The 21,950-nt window shown below is 37.7% G+C and overlaps 1 protein-coding gene across 1 annotated transcript in view; it reads left to right on the top strand.

The window, feature by feature from the left end:
- Positions 1 to 21,950, top strand: part of SND1 (staphylococcal nuclease and tudor domain containing 1) — a gene marked incomplete in the record, with an annotated part of 3,811,866 nt that overhangs the window by 3,346,257 nt on the left and 443,659 nt on the right. The window contains 1 exon segment of the mRNA XM_044088623.1: positions 16,481 to 16,604. Coding sequence (XP_043944558.1) covers positions 16,481 to 16,604 — 124 coding nt within the window.

Below are 21,950 nucleotides of genomic sequence, written 5' to 3'. Positions count from 1 at the left end.
GGTTGAATTTTTATAAAATAAAATTTTTTTTTTTGGGGGTAATTATTATTTATATTATAAATTTAAAATTAGGGGGGTGTTTTGTAAAATTAAAAAAATTTAAAAAATATAAGTGAAAAAATTTAAAAAAAAATGTGGGGTTTTTGGAAAAAAAAAATAAATTAAAAGGTTTTGGTTTGTTTTTAAAAAAAAAGGTGTTTTTGATAAATTTATTTTATATGGGTTTTTTGAATATAATTTAAAAAAATTTAAAAATTTAAAAATTTTAAAAATTTTAAAAAGGGGTTTTAAAAAAAAATATTGTTTGTTTTTTTTTTGAGAAAAATATTTAAAATATTTAAAATAAAAATTGTTTTTTTTGGAAAAAATAAAAAAGTTTTTGTTTTTTTTTTTAAAAAATAAAAAATATTTTTAATATTAAAATTTTTGGTTTGTGGGTTGTATAAATTAATTTTTTAAAAATTGTTTTAAAATTATTTTTTTATTAAATTTTAAAAAATTTTAAAAAAATGGTTTTTTGTGGGGTTTAAAAAATTATTTATTTTATTTTTGTTTGAAAAATTTTTTGTTTTTATTTTTATATAAAAATTATTTAATTTGGGAAATAAATTTTATTAAAATATATATTATATATATTGGGGTTTTGGTGTGTTTTTATATATATATATATTTTGTGTTGTGGTGGTATATATATATATATATATATATATATATTTTGTGTGTGTGTAAAATATATTTTTATATATAATAATATTTGTGTGTTATTTTAATAATAAATATATTTTTTTAATATTTTTTAAATAAGTGTTTTTATAAAAATTAAATTTTTTTGTGTTTGTGAAAAAAAATATATATAAATTTTTGTGTTGTAAATATATATATATTTTATATTTTATTGTGTGTTTTTTTTTTTTTTGTAAATAAAAAAATATATAGTTTTGAAAAATTTTAATATATTTAATTAAAGGGGTGTGTGTGTGTGGTAAAAAATAAATAAAAAAAAAATTTTTGTGTTGTTGTGATAAAAAAATAATAAATATAAAATATGGGGGTGTTTGGGGGGTTTTAAAAAATAATATATGTGTGTTTTTGTATTATTTTTGGTTTTTTTTTTTTAAAAAAATAAATATATTAAATTTTTTTTAAAAATATAAAAATATATTTTTTGTGTTGTGTTATAAAATAATAAAAAAATATATATTTTAATAATTTTGTGGTGTTTGTGTTATAATAATATATAAAAATATATATATATATAATTGTGTGTTTGGGGAAAATATATAAAAATTTTGTTTTTTTTGTGTGTGTGTATAAAAATATATTTATATAAAAAGGGGTGTGTAAAAAAATATATATTTTTATTAATATAAAAATTTATTAAAATAAAAAATATATTTAAAGGTGTTGTTTTGTTTTATAAAATATATATAGTTTTGGTGTTTTTTTTTAAAATATATTTTTATATATATATTTTGTTTTTGTGGGTTTGTGAAAATATTTTGTGTGTGTGTGTTTTTTGAAAAAAATATAATTTTTTGTGTTATATTTATATATATATATATATATTTTTATTGTAATTTTATTAAATATTTATATAGGGGGTGGGGTTTTTATAAAAAATTTTTATAAAAGGGTTTGTTGTGTGTTATATATATAATATATTATAATATTTTGTGTTTTAAAATTAAAATATGTGTTTTTGTAAAATATATATATTTATATATATATATATATATATTTTTTATATTATTGGGTGTTTTTGTGTTATTTTAATTTATATATATATTATATATTTTATTTTTGTGTGTAATATTATATATATATATATATATTATAAATATATTATAGGGGGGGTGTTTTATATAAATATTTATTTTAAATATTTTATATAGGGGTTGTGTGTTTTTGTATATATATATATAAATTATTTTTGGGGTTTGTGTGGTGTGTGTGTATATAAAAAATATATATATATATGTGTTTTTTAAATTAAAATTTTTTTTTTTATATATAAATATATATAGGGAAAAATATAAAATATATTATATATTAATAATTGGTGTTGTGTGTTGTTTTTTTTAAATATATATATATATTTTTTTTTGTGTATTATATAAATATATAAAAAAAAAATTTTTATATTTTTAAAAATGTATATTTTAAATTTTTTTGTTTTTGTGTGTGTATATATATATATATATTTTTTTGTTGTGTGAAAATTTATATTGTGTGTGTTTTTTTTAAATATATTATATAATATTTTATATATTTATAAAATATATTTTGTGTGTTTTGTATTATTTTAAAAAAATTAATTTATATTTTTTTTTTTGTGTGGTGTGAATAAAAAAATAATATATTTTTATTTTTATATATATTTATAAAAAAAATTTGGGGTGTGGTAATTTTATATATATAAAATAATTTTTTGTTTGTTTTTTAAATATTATGAAAATTTTATATTATATAAATTTTTGTGGGTATAATATTATATTTTTGTGTATAAAAAATTTTTTTATAATTGGGGTGTGTGTTTATTAATAATTGGGTGTGTGTTTTAAAAAAAATATATATAGGGGGGGGTTTTATATATTTTTTTAAAAAAATATATATATAGGGTGTGTGTGAAAAATATATATATATATATAGGGGGTTTTTTTTGTGTGTGGTTTTAAAAATATTTTTTTTTTAAAATTATTTTTATTTAAAAATTTGGTTTGTTTTAAAATATAAAGGGGGGTTTTTTATATTTGTTTTGTTTTGTAATAAAAAAAAAAATATTTTTTTGTTTTGTTTATTTATATTAATTTTAATTGTGGGGTTTTGTGGTGAAATTAAATTTTTTATTTTTTTTTATATAGGGGATAAAAATATATTTTTTTATTTTTTTTAAAAAATTTAATTAATTTGAAATATTGTTTGAATTTAAAAAAATTTATAAATAATAATTGGGGAAAATTTTTTTTGGTTTTATAATGTGAAAAATTAATTTTATTTTGTGGGGAAATATTTTTTTTAAGGATTTATTTATATTATTTTTATATAAATGTGTGGTGTCTTTTGTGTAATTTAATATTAAGGTGGTATATTTTTAAATATTTTGGTGATTTAATAATAAATGTTGTGGTGGTTTCCGGGTTTTTAAAAAAAAGGGGAAAAAATATAAAAAAGGGGAAAAGTTTTAAATTTATATGGGTGGTGATATTATTTAATGATTAAATTATAAAAAATATTAAATATTAAGTGTTGGTGGGTTAATTAAAAGGTTTGGGGTGTATTATAAATTTTATATAAAGGTGAAAAAAAAAAAAAAAATTTTAATATAAAAAAATATAATTAAAATTTTTTGTTTTAAAAAAGATGATAAAATTAAATTATTATTGTTGGGTTTATTTATAAAATTTTGGAAGTGATTATAATTTAATATTTTATTTTTTGTTTTTTGTGGAATTATTATATTATAATTTATAATTATAATTGGTTTTTGGGTTTATTATTTAAAATTTGGGGGATTTTATTAAATAAATTTTAAATAAAAAGGGGTTCGGGATTTTTTTAAAAAGGGGCCCTTTTGGAAAATTTTTTTTTAAATTGTGGGTTTTTGTGTTTTATAAGTTGTTGTTTATGTGTGTGAAAATATTAAGGGTTTTAAAATTTAAAATTTTTATTTAAAAATTGTGGTTTTTTCCCAAAATTTTTTTAAAGGGTAAAAGGGGGGGTTTTTTAAAAAAAAATTATTTTTTTAAAATTAAGGGTGGGTGGGGAAAAAAAGGTTTATAATTAATTTTTTGGGAATTAGGGGGGTTTAAATATTTATATTAATATATAAATTTATTTGGGGGGTTTTAAAAGGGGAAAATATTTTAAAATTTTTAAATGTGAAAAATAAAAATTAAATTATTATATAAAGGGTTGGGGATATTTAATTTTGGTTTTGATTTAAGGTTGCGAGTCCCGAACTCTACTTTCGAGTCGCAGGCCCCTTCCGAGACCCATGTGGAGACCGGCACGCCACAAGATACTTAAAGTATTGGACCCACGTATGCATCTCCCCCGGATGGGTCTGGAGCCGCTGAGCAGGCACCGGCTTCTGAGGGTGTATTCAGGCCTCAACATTTTTATATCAAACCGACGACAGCTGCAAAACCAAAGACAAAAGCAACTTCTAATACTAAAAAAACGATGCATGAACCACGTGCACAGGCCGTTATGCCTAAAAAAACAGATGATCAAAATGGCTGAAGACCTTATTACCTTGATCATAGGTTCCCATCCCCCTCCTGATAAGAGACCTAGGTAAGACACTGATTATGAATCTTCAGATCAGGTTTCTATTTCTTCTGATTCCTCTTCTGATCACGATTATCTATACCTCCTTATGAGGATTCTGATGTAGAGGAGTCTATACCATCTGCATCACCTCCTGAAGATGATTAATTTGGAGAAACCTTTGAGGGAGCATTTTCACTGGGAGGGTCAAGATTTCTCAGAATCAAAAAAGAGGCTCCGGGATTTCCTTCTCCCTCAGCACAGGCGTTTAGCCATACCCCCTGTTTTAGACATTGTTAATGATGTGTTTTCGTTTTCAAGCTTGTCCCCTGACTCCTTACGTCCGGCTCCCAGCAAGCCTGACAGATATTACAGGGTCCCTTACACACTCAAATTTTTATTTAGAAACCCATCTGCTGATCCTGAAACTATTTCACAGGGTCCAAAGGGAGTTATGGCCTCAACAGCAAAGAAATCCTACCCCCTCTGACAGAGATTCAAGGGCACTGGATAGATGGGGAAAAAAGGTTTATACATCTGCAACCTTGGCAATTAGGGCCTTAAACTGCCAGTTTCATATGCTCAAGTATCATCAACATGTCATGGGATTGCTGAAACAGAAAATGATGTTTATTTCTGAATGTGCAGAAAGTAAAGAATTGCAGGAATTATTGCTTCTAGCTGAACAGGTTAGAAAGTATACTTTGCAATGTGGTTTTGATCCCTTAGAGGCCTCTTCAGGGCCGCAGTTACTGGATCTGTGATTAGGAGGCATGTCTGGCTAAAAGAGCAAAATTTGCCTGATCATGTTAAAGCTAAATTACTGGATGCACCTTTACAGCATGATACTCTGTTTGGTATTAAGGCAGAAGAGGTTTTAAAGAAAATGGAAGACAAAGCTAAGTCTATGCAAACTGTAAAAGACTTCTTACAAGTGCAGCCACCAAGATTCAGTAGGCACTGGCCTACAAAGAATTGGTCCTTTCCTGTGTAAGACAGAGCTCAAAGGGGCAAATCCAGATATCCTAAGAGTTGCAAATACCAGGCACAAGATTCTTACAGGTCAAAGCAATGGGGTGCTTCTACCTCCATATCTGGAGGAGATAAAGCGCAAACCTACAGAAAACAGTTGCAATGACTTCCCTCTGCCTTCACCAAGCACTTAACTTTTGGCAGCACCCTTAGGGGGGAAATTAGCACTTTTTGTTCAAAATTGGCAGTTAATAACCTAGGATAAGTGGGTGCTAAACATAGTATTACAGGCATACATATTCCATGTCCATACTCTGCCAATGGCAAACGGTTGGCCGGATCTGCCACAAAATCAATGGGCAGAGGCACAGAAACAGGCTACGTCCCTCATGGATATGGGTGCCATTCAGCCAGTACCAGAACAGGAAAAAGGACAAGGTTTTTACTCAAGACTATTCTTGGTACCCAGAAAAGACCAGGCCTGGCGGCCAATACTGGATTTATCAATTTTGAACACATACCTGGACATTCCAAAATTCAAAATGCTGACTTTGCAGCAGCTTCTGCCCATGCTGGGCAAGAATGCTTGACTGGTGACATTAGACCTAAAAGAGGCATACCTGCATGTCCCAATAAGGCAATCGTGCAGAAGATGCCTCAGATTCAAGGCTGGCTTAATGCATTACCAATTCTCTGCACTGCCCTTTGGCTTATCTGCTGCACCCATGGTCTTTACAAAGTGCCTGGCACCAGTAATTGCTTTTTGCAGACACAGAAGTGTACAAATATATCCTTACTTCAATGACTGTCTCATTCAAGCAGAGAACAAGGACATTCTTCTTCAACACCTGGCATTTGTGAAAAGGCTTCTAACATGCCTAGGGTACACAATAAACAAAAAGAAATCACAACTGGTACCCTCTCAAAAAAATAACATTCCTGGGTGCAAGCTTGAATACAACTGCCCAGATGGCTTACCTCACGCCAGACAAAGGCAACTGACTACTTACTTCAAACTGATGACAACAAGAACCCAGTCATCTGCAAGACAAACTCTGCAGGCTTTGGGCTTCATGGTATCCTGCATCCTACTGATTACATATGCGAGACTGCATATGAGGAAACTTCAGTGGTACCTAAAAAGTTTATTGAGTCAACATTGTCACAGTCTGGAAACAATGATTCCTGTCATTCCCTGCCTACAACAGGAGTTTCTGTAGTGGGCAAAGGCATGTCACCAAAACATGGGATGGGCCTTCACTCTACCCCCTGCCAGCCAAACCTTAACAACAGATGCATCAGATTATGCCTGGGGCGCCCAAATGGCGAGAAGATGCATTCAGGGCATATGGACCCCAAAACAAATGCATCTTCATATCAACCAAAAAGAGATGCTAGCTGTTCAAAATGCCCTGACAGCCTTCAAGGACTTACTTCATCCAGAACAACTACTGAGAAAGATGGACAACACCACGGTTATGTGGTATATGAACAAGCAGGGGGGCACGCACTCATAACCCCTTTGCAGATTAGCCATGGCACTGTGGGACAAATTGACTTACCAAATACATCTTCAAGCTCAATTGCTGTCAGGAAAACAAAATACTCTGGCAGATGATTTAAGCAGAAACCTTATGGATCCTCACGAGTGGAAACTAGATCCACTAGTCTTCAGCAGGATAACAAAGAAATGGGGCAGCCCGGACATAGATCTATTTGCCTCTCTTCAAAATTATCAATTGAAAAGATTCTGCACAAGGACTTATCACAGACAGGCATGGAAAGTGGACGCCCTGTCCTTCAGTTGGAAAAACCTATCAGTTTACGCCTTTCCTCCTCTGCCTCTTCTTCCCAGGGTCCTACTAAAAGTCAGACAAGAGAAACCAAATATGATACTAATTGCCCCAGACTGGCCCCGTCAATACTGGTACCCAATCCTAATGAACTTGTCTCAATACCCAACTTGGACCTTACCTCAAAGACCTCAACTACTGTCCCAGCAAAACGATCAGATCTTGCACAATCAACTCCAGACACTGAACCTGGCAGCATGGCTGATCCTGTAGTTATACACACAACACCTCTCAGTAAAGCTGTGATGGATGTCATTTTGGAAGCCAGAAGGCCTAGTACTAGAAAATCTTATGCTGATAAATGGAAGAGATTCTGTGCTTGGAATCAAGCACAAGGAACTGATACAGCAGAACCACATATTCCTCAAATATTACAATACTTGACTGAGATGCTTGACAAAGGCCTTTCTTTCTCATCAATTAAAATCCATGCCTCTGCAATTTCGGCTCATTACAATACAGAGCCACCAATTTTTTTCTCATCATTTACTAAAGCAGTATCTTACAAAAATGTAAGGCCTCCTAGAAGATCACCAGTACCTGCATGAGACCTCAATTATGTGTTGGAAAAGCTCACCCTGCCTTCATTTGAACCAGCTGCTACTGCTGATATGAAGTTCTTATCATGGAAAACGGTTGTTATACTAGCAATTACTTCAGCAAGAAGAGTCTCAGAGCTACAAGCCCTCATGGCTGTGGAGCCTTTTTATCATATTTTACCCAGATAGGGTGTCTCTGAGGACAAATCCTTCATTTATGCCTAAGGTAGTTTCCAGTGTGGCTCTTAACCAAACTATTCATCTGCCAACCTTTTATCCAAATCCGCAGAACAAGGGGGAGAGAATTCTGCATTCCTTGGACGTACACAGACAGCTAAGCTTCTACTTGAGCAGGACTAAAGCTCTAAGAAAAACTGAGCAATTACTAGTGACATATGCTGCAGGATCAGAAGGAAAGGCTGTTTCAAAGCAGACTATTTCAAAGTGGATAAGCCACTGCATTCATTTCTGCTACTTGCACCACGGCAAACCTGTGCCCAAAGGCATTAGGTCTCATTCCACCAGAGCTGCAGCTACTTCAGCAGCCTTTCTCAGAGCAGTACCAACAAAAGACATTCTAGAGGCTGCTACTTGGAGTTTTGTTCACACCTTTACAAAGCATTATAATTTGCCTCTCTACTGTAAGTCCAGGGCAGGCTTTGCCACTGCAGTTCTGCAGGGCCTTATAGCTGCACCTAATGCTGTTTAGCTCTAGCCTCCCATCCATAGCTTTGGGATTCTACCCAAATGTAATGACTGCAACAATGAAACATGAAGAACATAGTACAGTTGTGTACACTTACCATAAATGTAGATGTTCGAGTGTATTCACTGTTGCAGTCCAGGTTACCCTCCCGCCATCCCCCCGTCATTTTACAGTTTATCTTTCCTTCTCTATCTTCTACAACCTATGTGATGTATGTGCTTCTTGTAGATGAAGGTAAACTTTATATTGATGCATGTATGTATGTATATATATATATATATATATATATATATATATATATATATATATATTGCTACCTTTTTGGGGGCACCTGACATCGGGGGCAAGAAAAACTAAAGAAAATGGCATCGGCTGCATGTTTTATACCCCTGACGACCTGACATCATGGAAGAGAAGACAGCATCCAACGCAGGACCGAAGACTTTGGAATTCAGGCCGACTGAGGGCAACCTGCCAGCAGATTACCCAAATGTAATGACTGCAACAGTGAATACACTCGAACATCTACATTTATGGTAAGTGTACACAACTGTACTGTCAGTGGCTGTGCCATGGGGGAGGGCATTCTTGGTTCCATGCAGATTTTTTTCCATGTCACCCTCCAGGGATCCTCATGGTTCACGATCCTCTTGAGACTCCTGGTCTGGAGGTGGGCTTGTTGGGGTGGGGTGTGACCCTGGGTTCCAAGGTTGTCGTGCTCCCATCCCTCCTTGGGAGGGCCGGCCTTCCAGGCCATGGAGAGGGCGCTTGCCTCTGCTAGCAAATCCCACATGTTGGAGTCCTCTTCTCCCCTCTCTGCTGCGACTGTCACACGCCACAACCACCGGGCACAAAAGCCTCAGGTTTCTCCTCCTCAGGAGACACCTCTCTTTGCAGTCTTCCCCAGAACCTCCCACTGAGGACGTACCCCGCAAAGTGTCGTGCAAGAGGAAGTACATAGACTCCACTGAGGAGTCCTTGACTGAAGATACAAATTTTGATGACTGGGACGGGTCCCCATGGTCACCCTCTGATGAGGTGTCCTTTGGTGACATCCTCGAGATCCTTAGAGAGGTGACGAAGTCCTCTAATTCTTCCTCTGAGGATTCCATATTCCTGCAGGCGTTTCGTGCCCTGTCTGCTACATCCTGCGTCACCCTGCCTGCTGATGAGCTCGTCCAGCTCATCGTCCAGGGTGCATGGAAGTCTCTTGACACCCTGGAAGCGATACCAAGGAGACCAGATAAAATATAATCACCCCCAGCTGAGCACCCACATTGGTCACGAGGTCTTCCAGCAGATGCTATGGTGGTGACTGCTCCAACTAAGAAAGATTTGGCAGGAGAGAGCCAAACTGTCCATCCGCCCAACAAGGAGTCACAGGCGATTGACAGACTAGGGAAGCGTGTTTGCTTCATCGACCTTTGCTGTAAGTTTTTTTAACTATTTGCCACACTTTACCAGGCTTCAAAGGGATCTTATTAACCAGCTCTGTGAAACTTTGGCAGGAGTGGTTTCTGGCGAGGAGTGTGACTGTGTGGCTTCTCAGATGGCCACCTTAGAGTCCATTTCCAACTCATCCGTGCGTCTTATTTCTCACTCAACACAAGAGGTGGCTAGAGCGGCAGGTGCAGGTATAATCACTCGATGACATGCCTGGATGTGCCTTTGCAGACTCCTTTAAGGCTTCCTTCATGAATGCTCCGTTTCTTTGTTTAGCCCTAAAGTGAAAGGTATGCTGGCAAGGTGCGAACAAGATGGCAAGACCCTGTCTGCCATTGGTGTCAGACACTCCAGTCCTCAGCGATTCTACTCAGGGACAGGAAATCACAGGGCTCTTTCCTGGAAGTACATGCCGAGTTCTCCCCTAGAGGCAGAAGGAGAAACTCCAATGGAATATGCCTCTTTCGGGGCAGACGAGGTCCGTGAAACCAGGCTTCCAGGGATTCCTTCTCTGGTGAACCCTATCAGCGATCTTGAAGTGTTGCCCGACTACTCACTGCTGGAAGTGGTCGGGGTCGTTTTTCCTTGTACCCCGCTGCCTGGCAAAATATAACCACCGATTCATGGGTACAATGGATATTATCCAGAGGCTATCGCATTTCCTTCCATCTTTTTCCAATCTCATCCAGTGTATTACCCGACGATCGACCCAGTCAAAGGGAAGCAGCAGCACACGAAATCCAAAAGCTGCTGCAAAAAAAGTCATCCAGACGGTCCCCCCAGACCAGATAGGATCTGTTTTTTACTCAAGGTTCTTTTTAGTGTCAGAAAAGACAGGGGACTGGAGACCAATTCTGGATCTCAGCACACTGAGCAGATTTGTAAAAACAGAGAAATTCCGGATGGTCACGGTTCAATCTATCCTTCCTCTTCTGGAAGAAGATGATTGGATGGGCTCTGTAGATCTTCAAGTTGCGTATTACCACATCAAAATGGACAAACGCTCAAGAAGATACCTGCTTCTGCATATGAGCCAGTCACTACCATTTTTGAGCTCTGCCCTTTGGTCTCTCTACAGCTACAGCCCCTGGAGTGTTCACCAAATGTATAGCAGTGGTTATCGCTTACTTGTTACTTCAAGGATTCTAGGCATTTCCATATCTAGAGAACTGTCTCCTCACCGCCCCCACCAAGAGGGAAGCTGGAGGGATAGGTTCCTGACCGAGAGACTCCCCATACTCTGGAATAGATTGCCCATACATGTCAAACAGAGTGCCTCTTTGGACCTCTTCAAGAGGAACCTTGACAATTGGATGGGAGAAAGGAAATTCACCCCAGGGATCATGTCAGTCACCCTGCTAGACAGGGGTCCAGGAAAGTAAATAATGTGGGAAGAAATAGCCAGGGAATTGTTATGGCTAGGCTTGTATAGGCCCTAGGGCTGATAGCCTAGTACCAGCCTATGAACCTATAAGAGTCTACTGGAAAAAGCCCTGCACTACAACAGTTCAAAGCCTGGGAATCACTATAAACTGGGAGAAATTTAACATGGCCTCAACTCAGTCTTTGGAATTTATAGGGGTATTGAACACAAGAAATTGCACAGCATCTCTTCCGTACCACAAGCTTCAGAGAATAAGGCAACAGGTTCAACCGCTGCTCTGTCACCACAAATCTCCCGCTCGATCTGTACTCCAACTCTTGGGGTCAGTGGTAGCATCGGTCACCATTGTTCCTGTAGCCAGATTCCATATGAGACTCCTTCAGTGGCTTATTCTCACTCAGTGGTACCCTCTACAACATCCTTTGTCTTTTCCGGTAAGTGTAACTCAGAGATGCAAGCAAGATTTACTCTGGTGGACGTCTCAAAATCCCCAACAATGGTCTCGCCCCTTCAACCGATAGCCACGGTGACCACGGATGCCTCCCTGATGGGGTGGGGGGCTATGTCAGGGAAACTCGGTCCAAGGCACCTGGTCAGAGACAGATGCCCTTTTGCTTATCAGTGTCCTAGAACTGAGGGCGGTGCTACTAGCATTGCAAGCATTTCATTCCATCCTTCTGTCAGGGACTATTGCGATCCAATCAGACAACATGTCAGTGGTCTGGTACATCACCAAACAAGAGGACGGGAGATCTTACTCATTATGCTGAGAGGCCTTGAGAATATGGCAATGAGCGATAGCTTCCAACCGCTTTCTAATTGCAATGCACATTCCAGGGAGCTCCAACGTGATAGCAGACAAATTGAGCAGGTGTATTCTGCAACCTCACGAGTGTTCCCTCAATCCTATGATAGTGGCAAAACTCTTCAATCGCTGGGGCCAGCCTTGCTGCGACCTATTTGCCTCCCCAACCAACTACAAGTGCAGCAACTGTTTTGCCTAATCCCCTCTCGGGGACAGTCACCGAGAGACTCTCTTGTCCACGCTTGGCCCTCAGGTCTACTTTATGCTTATCCTCCTCTTCCCCTCATCTCCCAACTTCTGAAGAAAGCACGACAGTTGAAGAGCAAAGTGATCTTCATTGCTCCATATTGGCCTCGACAAGTCTGGTTTCCCTTCCTCTGGCCTCACCTGCTAGATCAACCATGGATCCTCAGTCCATCCCCAATGTTGATCTCCCATCCGCAGGGTCTGATTTCACCCCAGTCTATCAACCCTGAAACTGTCAGCTTGTTTTCTCCACTTCCTATGATTGCCAGGCATGAAAGCCTCTCGTCCCCTGTACGCAATATTCTTATTGCATCTCATAAATCATCCATCAGACTGATCTATCTTAAATGTAAAAGGTTCTCTCTATGGGCAGCGAATAAACAGACCCCTTGTCAGCCCCAGTTTTGGTGGTACTGGATTACTTATCACATCTTTTCCACTCTGGGGTGTCTGCCTCTACTATTTGTGTGCATTTAGCTGCCATCTCAGATTTCCACATTGGTTTTCAAGTTTCTTCACTTATGTCACACAGACTCTGTAAAACTTTCTTGAAAGGGGTTATCTACCTAAAACCTCCCTTTAGAGAACCAGTGCAACCTTGGGATTTGGCATTGGTTCTGCATGCTCTAACAGCTACCCCCTTCGAATCTGCATCTTCATTGTGATGTAAAATTTCTCTCTTGGAAAACTTTGTTTCTGATTGCAATCACATCGGCCAGACACTTGTCAGAACTTCAAGCCTTATGCATCAAACCTCCCTATCTAATCTTCCATAAGGATAGGGTATTGCTGAGAGCTAACTCTTCCTTTTTACCAAAAGTGGTGTCGGAGTGGTCTATCAACCAATCTATTGACCTTCCAGTGTTCTTTCCTAACCATTCTAACAAGGGAGAGTATTGCCTGCACTCCTTGGATGTTCATAGGCAAGTACGATTTTATCCGGACAGAACTAAATCTACCCGTAAATCAGACCAGCTGTTTCTGGCTTTTTCTGGACCTAAATGAGGTCATCCTGTATCAAAAGTCACATTGGCTTTATGGTTGAGAAATTGTATTACCTTTATCAACAACAAAAACAAACTCACCTTGCCTCTTAGAAGATCTATGGCAACTTCAGCAGCTTTCCATGCTAAGGCTTCCCTTGATATTTGCTCAGCTGCAACTTGGGCCAAACCTCATGCCTTTATGCTGCATTACAAATTGGACTTGGCCTCCAGAGGTAGAGCTTCCTTTGGCTCCCTGGTGCTCATGAATGCCCTTCCATGAGGGCCACCCATGCTTACATGTAGCTGGGGACTCTGTCCCATCAGTAAGGAATTGAACGAAGATTAACAACATCAGATAAAGAAGTTATGTCTTACCATAACGTTCCACCTCAGTTGTTGATCTTCATTCATTCATTCATTACTTCCCACCCTCCGTCCCCCATCTGGAGGTTCTTGGTTGATCTCATGTACTCCTTTATTTGTAGGTCTGTTATGACCAGAGGTAGCCTCTACTTTTATCTATCAACTTGCAAACTTGATCTGAGGTAACAGGGAGCAGAGCATTATGGGCAGGACCTTGGCTCGAGAGTTTTTGGATGACGCAAGCTTGATATTGGCCTGCTCTGTTCCGAGGACAGAACCGATAACCCATCAGTAATGAATGAATGAAGATCAACAACACAGATAGAACGTTATGGTAAGACATAACTTCTTTTTCATAGTCTGGATGTCCACTGACAACACATGGTCTTGACAAAACAAAAACCTGTAGAAATTCTGATCACTTTGCTCATTTCTTATGAAGCTAATGAAAAAAATCCACTGTCAAACCAGGCAATTCCCAAATGGTTGTCCCGTGCTATTTTTTTTATTCCCTCCATAAAAAGACCATTCCATGCAGAGTCAAGGTACATTCTACTAGAACATTGGCTTCTTCAATGTCTTTTTGGGAAAGGGGTGGACTCTAGAATTATTCTAGATGCAGCAACATAGTCCACTGCATGTACTTTTACAAAGCACTGCAAGCTAGATGCCTTCTCCGGGTCTAGAACATGTTTTGCTAGGGCCATTCTTTGGGGCTCCTGAACCCTCATCCTTCTTCCTCCCTTTTCTAAACTATGGTAAGCTACTCGTATAACTTAGGCTACTGTAGCAGTGATCTACTGATGAACATAGTGCAGTTGTGAAAGTAGACTTACCATAACAGTATATATTCTAACAGGTGACTGCTGCAGTAGTCACCACCTCTCTCCTATTAATGTTGTCTATATTTTTGTCAAGGTGAAGGCATTCAGTTTTTCATACCTAATGTTGACATTTTTTCAGGGCTGTAGCTTTCCTTTAGTTGGCATAAAAGTTCTGAAGGGCTTTGCACTCCAAATGCTGGTCTTCTCACTGCCTAGCTACTGCATTTCAACATCTACTGCCATTAAGTTTACACATTTGTACTTTTCTGCTGTAGTAGTTTAACTTCCCGTCTTTTTTTGTGATCCTTCAGTGAAGGGACCTGAGCAACTACTTTCTAGTTCGTGTACCTTTAGTATGGTTCTTCCAGCTCTTAGCACAAACTCAGTATATTTTCATGATGATTGCTTTGTTAATATGGTTCAGAGTTCACATTTAAGTTGCATAACTACCTAAAGTGATCAATATTATCTGTTCGGTTTTACTTTTAAACTGCCTTGGTCGTGCACACAGGATGAAAGCAGTGATTTTTTGCCAAATGTTCATTAATTTTCTTATGTGATTGTTTTTTGTGAAAACTCTTTAATGTACACTGCCAAAAGACAGTTCAGATGTATTGTGTTTTATAAAATATGTACCTATAGGTAGATAGGTAAAACACACACACACACACACACTGTAGTATTTAATAACTGCACAGCAGTTGCATTTCTCTATTTTGATGTTCTTTCTTTGTTCAGGAGCAGGCTTTGTTTCAGTGTTCAATGTTTTAAAAACTTTCTTAGTTATTACGCTTACTCTCCAAATATGGTCATTCTTCAATTTTACATATATTCCCAGAATGCTTGCATATCTATATATTTTTATTATACATAGACTGCAGCCATTTGGTTTGAAAAAGATTATTGTGACATCTTTAAGAACTTGTTTTTGTAAATGCAAGCTCGTTAGTTTCACACATTTTAAATTCTAATAACATTATCTCAGGTATAGGGATTATAAGCCTTAGAAATCCTAGATGTGAGAAAGATATAGGTTTGCTGCTATCCCTGTGGTCTTTTTTCACTGTGACGTGTCATGTTGTGCTGACAAGATGCTAATTAAGAATGCAACTCTTTTCAAGTAAACCTCATTCTGTCATTTTTCAGTGAGTGAAAATGTATAGTTCACATCACAGTGCACAAAAGGACAGCCCAGGCAGCCCAGGGCCATCCTTTATTTGTGATACTGTGTTCCCTGTTTGCAGGTTAGGATCCACATACTGGAATATATCGGGAGCAGAGTCTTGTGACACCACCCACACACAGCTGGCACCTTATTGAGAAGAATGCATTTTTTGCTGTTTACTACATTTTATTTATTATTTATTTTATTTTACATTTGATGGCCGGAAAAGTTCGACTGGACACGTCCATTTTCAGCGGAGGCCCTGGGAGAAAAGCTCCACTACATAAATGCTTGGCAAAAGTGCTAGGGCATAGTTCTGTATCTGTTAAGTAACTAACAAAGTTTTAAGTAGATAGTCTTCCAAAGAAACTCTTTCATTTATGTTTCAGTGCTACATTAGGACTACAGATGATTTTTCTTGCAGTATTCCTTTTTCTAGGAAGTTGCAGTACAGAGCAAGTGTCTGTTGTAGAACCTCTGTACTGACATAAATAGAGTGAAAATTCAGACCTCTGTGACTGAATCTGTTCTATAAGCTTATGCTGGACACTTGACATTGTACATATGCATGACTTCAGAAATGCTGTTTCACTTTCCACCTCCCCTTCTCTTCTTGTGCCCCTGTCTTTGTTATATGGCTGGTGATGTAATAGACTAAACTTTCGATGTTCATCATTGCTTCACACACATTTTTTCTTGTAATGCTGTTGTCTGTTGTTCTGAATGTGCTACAATTGAACATATCTGTTCTGCAAGTCCTCTGCTTGAAGGTGATCTGTACCAGTCCTGCAATCCATTCTCTGTCAGGTTCTGTCAAAGTATTGCTTATTTTTAGCAGGGTTAGAATAGGCTGATGGGGTGTTAATTAACATAGCAGTGGGACAATATAAACCTCATTATCCTTTTGGCTTGGTTTGTTTCACAGGAGCCCAGCTGGAGAAACTGATGGAAAGCATGAGGAGTGAAATTGCAGCCCACCCTCCCGTTGAGGGTTCCTACTCACCCCGGCGGGGCGACTACTGCATTGCCAAATTTGTGGATGGAGAGTGGTAAGTTATGCTCAAGGTCACTTGAAATAAAAAATTTTTTTATTAGTTAATAGCAAACGGGGCACAGATGTGCAGTGTTTTAATTTTGTAACTTTTCTGTAGTGAATTATATTGAATAAACACATGTCTTTCTGGGATTGCGGATCAGTTTCTGATGTACAGCAGACACTGAAATTTTTGAAGAATAATAAAATAGGGTAGTCTGATAATTTTACAAAACATGCATACATATGTACTGCAGTAATGCAAAGCATTTTATTACCGTTAGTAACTCTTTCCTTCATTCTTTCATGCTAGCAGTTCATTGCCCAACTAGCTTGATCAAATCACGCTTCGGCTCATGGTCTGTATCTAGACCACTTAGAAGCCACGTGTTAGTGGTGAAATATTGAGGGTGTATGTTTTATTTGTATATATTTGCATTCACTTTAATCTAATCTTTGTTGCTGACTGTTCTGTTTGGTGTAAGTCCTACATTACTAGTTTTATGCCAGGGTTCTTTATATTTGTGTAGCAAATACTGCAGATGCAGAATCATTTTGGTTATTCTGCCAAGCTTTCATCTGTCTGCATGCCCCAGTGATGTGTACTGTGAGCAGATTCTTTGAATGTAGGCTGTTGTAATGACTCTTATATGGACTACAATGTACATACCTTGCAGAGTCAGTTCCTAAATAGCCTTGATTTCAGTAGTGTTTATTCTGCTCAAGTATGAGAAAGGGGGCACTTCAAGGTTTAACATTTTGGATATCACAGTCCCACTAGCTTGAGACTGTGATACCATCCTTTTGTCATAATCAATCCCTTTTTCTATATGGGGTCAGGATGTTGTGGCAACTATTGTCGCTTGTCAGAACCAGTTTCCTACCTTTTTTGGCGATCATTTCTGACTGACTTAGGTTTTCTGTCGCAATAGCTTTCCATTTCTTGGCTGGACATTCTCATCTCCTCTTGCCTTACTTGTGTTTCTACCAAATCTTCTTTACCAAAATGTTTTCTGCATTCTGTCACATGTGAGCATACCACTGTTATCTGTTCTCCTTGACCTTCCCTGCAGTTTCAGCCCTGATGAAAATGTTACATATTTGCAAGAAAAATTATACAAGGGTAACATGTTCCATAGACCTGAATCTTATTTGTGACTCTTTAACAGAACTTGCTGGAGAGACAGATTTGTATCACAAAGGATACCTAGTCTATGGAATAAACTTCCCATCTTGGTAAAACAACGCACGTTCCTCACACTCTTCAAAAATAATTTGGATAAATGGATGGGGAACCATAAATTCACATCTGGGGTACTGCCCACATTCCCTTATGGACAGAGGCAGTCTGTAAAATGACTTGGGGTTCTAATAGCAAAGACCCACTATCCTGATACTGCCCTACCCTGTATCTGGGAAATTAAGGTGTAATATTGTCATATCTTGGGTATTATTCGCTAGTCTTGTAAAGTCTCTTGTACCATTAGCCTGTGAACCTTTGAATTGGAGCTACTGTGACTTTCTTTTAATGTCCTCATTCCTTCATCTGACCCATAGTGTGTATCCCCCTACCCATCTTAGGCACTTTATCTTGATCACCTCAAACGTCTTCAGCTACCTTGCCTTCACTGCCCAGGTTTCTGTGACAAACAGAAGCCCTTGGTCACATTACTGTTTTATATGCCTTACTCTTCAGCTCCTGTAGTTTTCGTCTGTCATCCATTACGTTTTACACTTTGTACTAGTTGGCTGCAGCACCTCTGATTCTGTTTTTGAGTTCTACATTCAGACTTTCTTTCTCCACAACCCACACTCCTGAGATGCTCTTCTGTTTTCCTCTGTTTCAGTTTTCATCTTCTTCTGATTCCCCCCTTTTGTTGCCATAACATCTGTCTTGTCTATACTGCTTCATCCCATATGCTTTCAGTTTTGTATTCCATTACCTATCATTTGCTGAAGGTCCTGTTCAGAGTCTGCCTGCAATGCCATATTATCTGCATACAGCAGCTCTGTTGAATGTCCCCTCTGACCTGTTTGCTAATCTATTCCATCAGCAGTATGAGTAGGGGGTGAGCTTGGAGTTGAGTCCCAATAAACATCTGCTCCCACTGGAGTACAGTCCGAGTTTGAGCACTGTTAACATAACCTGAACTAATTCTCATTGTTTCTACAAATTTGTACCTTTCTTTGCAGGACTGCAATGTTTTTTTTTTTTTTTCTTGTGAAGTTGTGAAATGCTTTATCCTAGTCTGAGAATGTCCAGTTAAACTGTTTATGTTCAGCTTCTCCACTATGTCTCCTTGTAAAATCGAGCTAGTTGTACTGCATCCTTGACTGAATCCAAACTGCTCATCTCTCAACATACTGTTCTGTGCATTTTTGAATTTGAAACTGAATAATTATATACTGTGTGTGTTTTACTAATATCTGTCTGTTTTACACCTTTGTGTACTGATGTACATCTTCAGACAAGTCAAGTTATCTAGTAGCTGTATACATTAAAATCAGATCATAGGTCATTCACTGATGCAGGCAGAGAGTTTTGTAAGCTTTTCAGTGAGCTTTGTACTCTGTGCTGGAACTGATCTCATTGGTATCATTGGTTTGGCAGCTAGTACACATGCGTTTGATGTTTGAAGATCTGAAAACTTTGTCACACCTTGTGCTTAGCTTCATGTTAGTGTGTCTTAAGAGGGTGTTGTATTCGAAAGGGCACCTCCTTCAGATGAGACAGACTGAAGTCCTATCTAGCAGAATCAGAGGTAGCTCAGGTGGGAGTGTAATATTCATGCACTTATCAAAACAAGTAGCAGTGAATTTCCCTAGTGGCCTGCCCAAATTACCACTGCTGTAGTGGAACTCTCATGACCAACAACAGTAACTAAAATAAGAAAAAAGAAAAGAAAAAATGCTATAGGAACATGTAGGCTTCGCTTTCCATAAATGGTAAACTTCTGTCCTCTTGTCTTGTTTGACTTTCATCTGGTCTGTACTCTGCTATGCAAAGCTGAGAGCTTGACTCCCTGAGGTTGAACTAGGTGACCGACTCGCTCAACTAGGCATGAGTTTGGTGTTGCTGCAGAAAACACATAGCAGTAGCATATCGTGCATAGAACAGATTCTGTGATGCATGGAGTGTACATCCAAGCTTGGAACTATTATCGTGTTGATTGATGTCGAGGGCGGTTGTTGTTGTCTTTTGGCTTATCCCGGTTAGAGGTCGTCACAGTGGAACTCCGGTCCGCTAATGTTTGGCAGTGGATTTTTACGTGTCGAGTTACCATCCCTGACGCACAACCTTCAACGAAGGCACGCCCATTCACGCATGCCTCCGCACAGAAGATGCTCTAGCTGAGAATCGAACGGGACAACGTCTTGCTGTGAGGCGACAACGCTGCCGCGGGTTCCATATTGATGTCGAGGGAGGTAAGATCTTGAAATGCACAAAGAAAAGCTGCCTCTGCACATGAGATGATGAGGCTTTAATCTATTATTTTTGCATGAAGCAGCTATTTAAAATCTGTTCTAAAGAAATTTAGTTAGAAGTGACTAGTATTTAGTAAAAAAATGCACATTTGAAGTGTCTGCCCACTGCAGCCTTTGAAAACTTTAAGTATCCGAAACAGAAATTAGAATTTTAAAAGACTGTCCCAACAAGTTACTGTATGACAACACCAGTTTTAATGTGTATAGTAACTTCTTTTTGTGCAGTTTTCCGACTTCTAAATGGAGTTGAATGATGGATGTGATTGTGGGAATGAGGAAAATTCATGAATAGCACCAATCAAATGTTATAGTAAACTGCATAATGAGCATCATCTACGCAGTGTACTGCAGATCAGTTGTAGGAAGTCATAAAGCAAGACTATTCTGTGAGGTTTTATTTATATGAAATTTCATTAGAGAGTAGATCCCCCTTCTTCAATACAGGTAATTGCAGTAATGAAGTTATTCCAAGTGTGGCAGGTAGGGGAGAGTGATTGTGTAATGGACTATTGTTTCAGTGAATAGATTTACCTCTGTACGAATTAACACCTCACTGCTAGGATTAATCACTTTACCTAATAGAGGTCAGCTGTAGAGGACAAGTGTTTTCTGCTAGGGCAGCACAAAGGATCATTAAGTGAGGATCAGTAGAGTAGGGACTTGAGAAAAACAATTGAAGATGGAGCAGTTCATTAAGAGTTTACGTAAAACATTTATAAACAATTAAAATCTGTGTTCTATTTTTGACGTACAGCTTAGAGTCTAGTCATGGGATCAGAAGTTTTAGGCAGTCAGTCGCTGTATTTAAAAGTTGCAACACATTAAAGAAATGGGAGCATTGTTATGCTAGTGTCTTTCACCTGTGTGCATTCTTCTAGTAATATTGTGTGTACTCCAAGTAACTTACGCTGCATGGCAGTGTTTGCCATTTGTGGTATTGATTAAGTATTTTGTATGTTGTTTCTTAGCCTCCACATCAGCACGTCACCATTCCTGATGTTGATTTTATACCATTGTGCTTTCTATTTGAAGTGAACATAGCATGAAACATTTTGAGATTAGCTTATTTGATTGCCATTTAGTGCTCCAAGCACAGATGGCAGCTAGGTAGCATCCTTCATAAGTGAATGATGGCTCAAGAGTATCTAAAAAAAAAAAAGCTTTTGTTTTCCTTAGGAGAATAGTAAGTGCACAGAATACCCCTCCTAATTAAGTTATAAGGTTGAAGTAAATAACTTCTTGATGGACACATTCTACCCATTTCCTGTCATTTAAAGATGAAAAGACTGTGAATAGGTGTATGTTATCTACATACTGTTACTGGTAGATGTTCTTCGTGTTTCACTGTTGCAGTCATTACATTTGGGTAATCCTGCTGGCAGGTTGCCCTCAGTTGGCCTGAATTCCAAAGTCCTGGGTCCTGCGTCGGCCGCTGTCGCCCCCTCCCTGATGTCAGGGGTATAAAAGATGCGGCCAACGCCATTTTCTTTAGTCTTTCTTGACGCACGGTGCCTGAAGCAGAAGCAGTTCGCACGTGCTGGTCGGCCAACTCCTGAGATTTTCGAGTTAGAATTTCAGATCTGAAGTCTTTTATAAAGCTAAGTACCCCATTGGGGAAACTTTTTTCTTGCTCTAGACCGATGTCAGAAAAAGTTAATAATTGTATTTCTTGTGGGAAGCAAATACCTCATAAGGACTTTCATTCTTACTGTATTCTTTGCCTAGGCCCTGACCATAACATTCCAGGTTGTCGGTTTTGTGCTAGATTTAACCAAAGCACTATTAAGCGTCGGTATGATTTTGCATTAAACTACTTTGGACGCAGGTTTAATTATCCAGAAATGTCGTCGGAAAGCCATCCGACTACCGAAGTTCC

This window comes from Protopterus annectens, chromosome 11.part0, assembly GCF_019279795.1.
Source record: "Protopterus annectens isolate FY-2018-M chromosome 11.part0, PAN1.0, whole genome shotgun sequence".
NCBI classification, from domain to species: domain Eukaryota; kingdom Metazoa; phylum Chordata; order Ceratodontiformes; family Protopteridae; genus Protopterus; species Protopterus annectens.
This window is presented reverse-complemented; position numbering and strand designations above follow the sequence as displayed.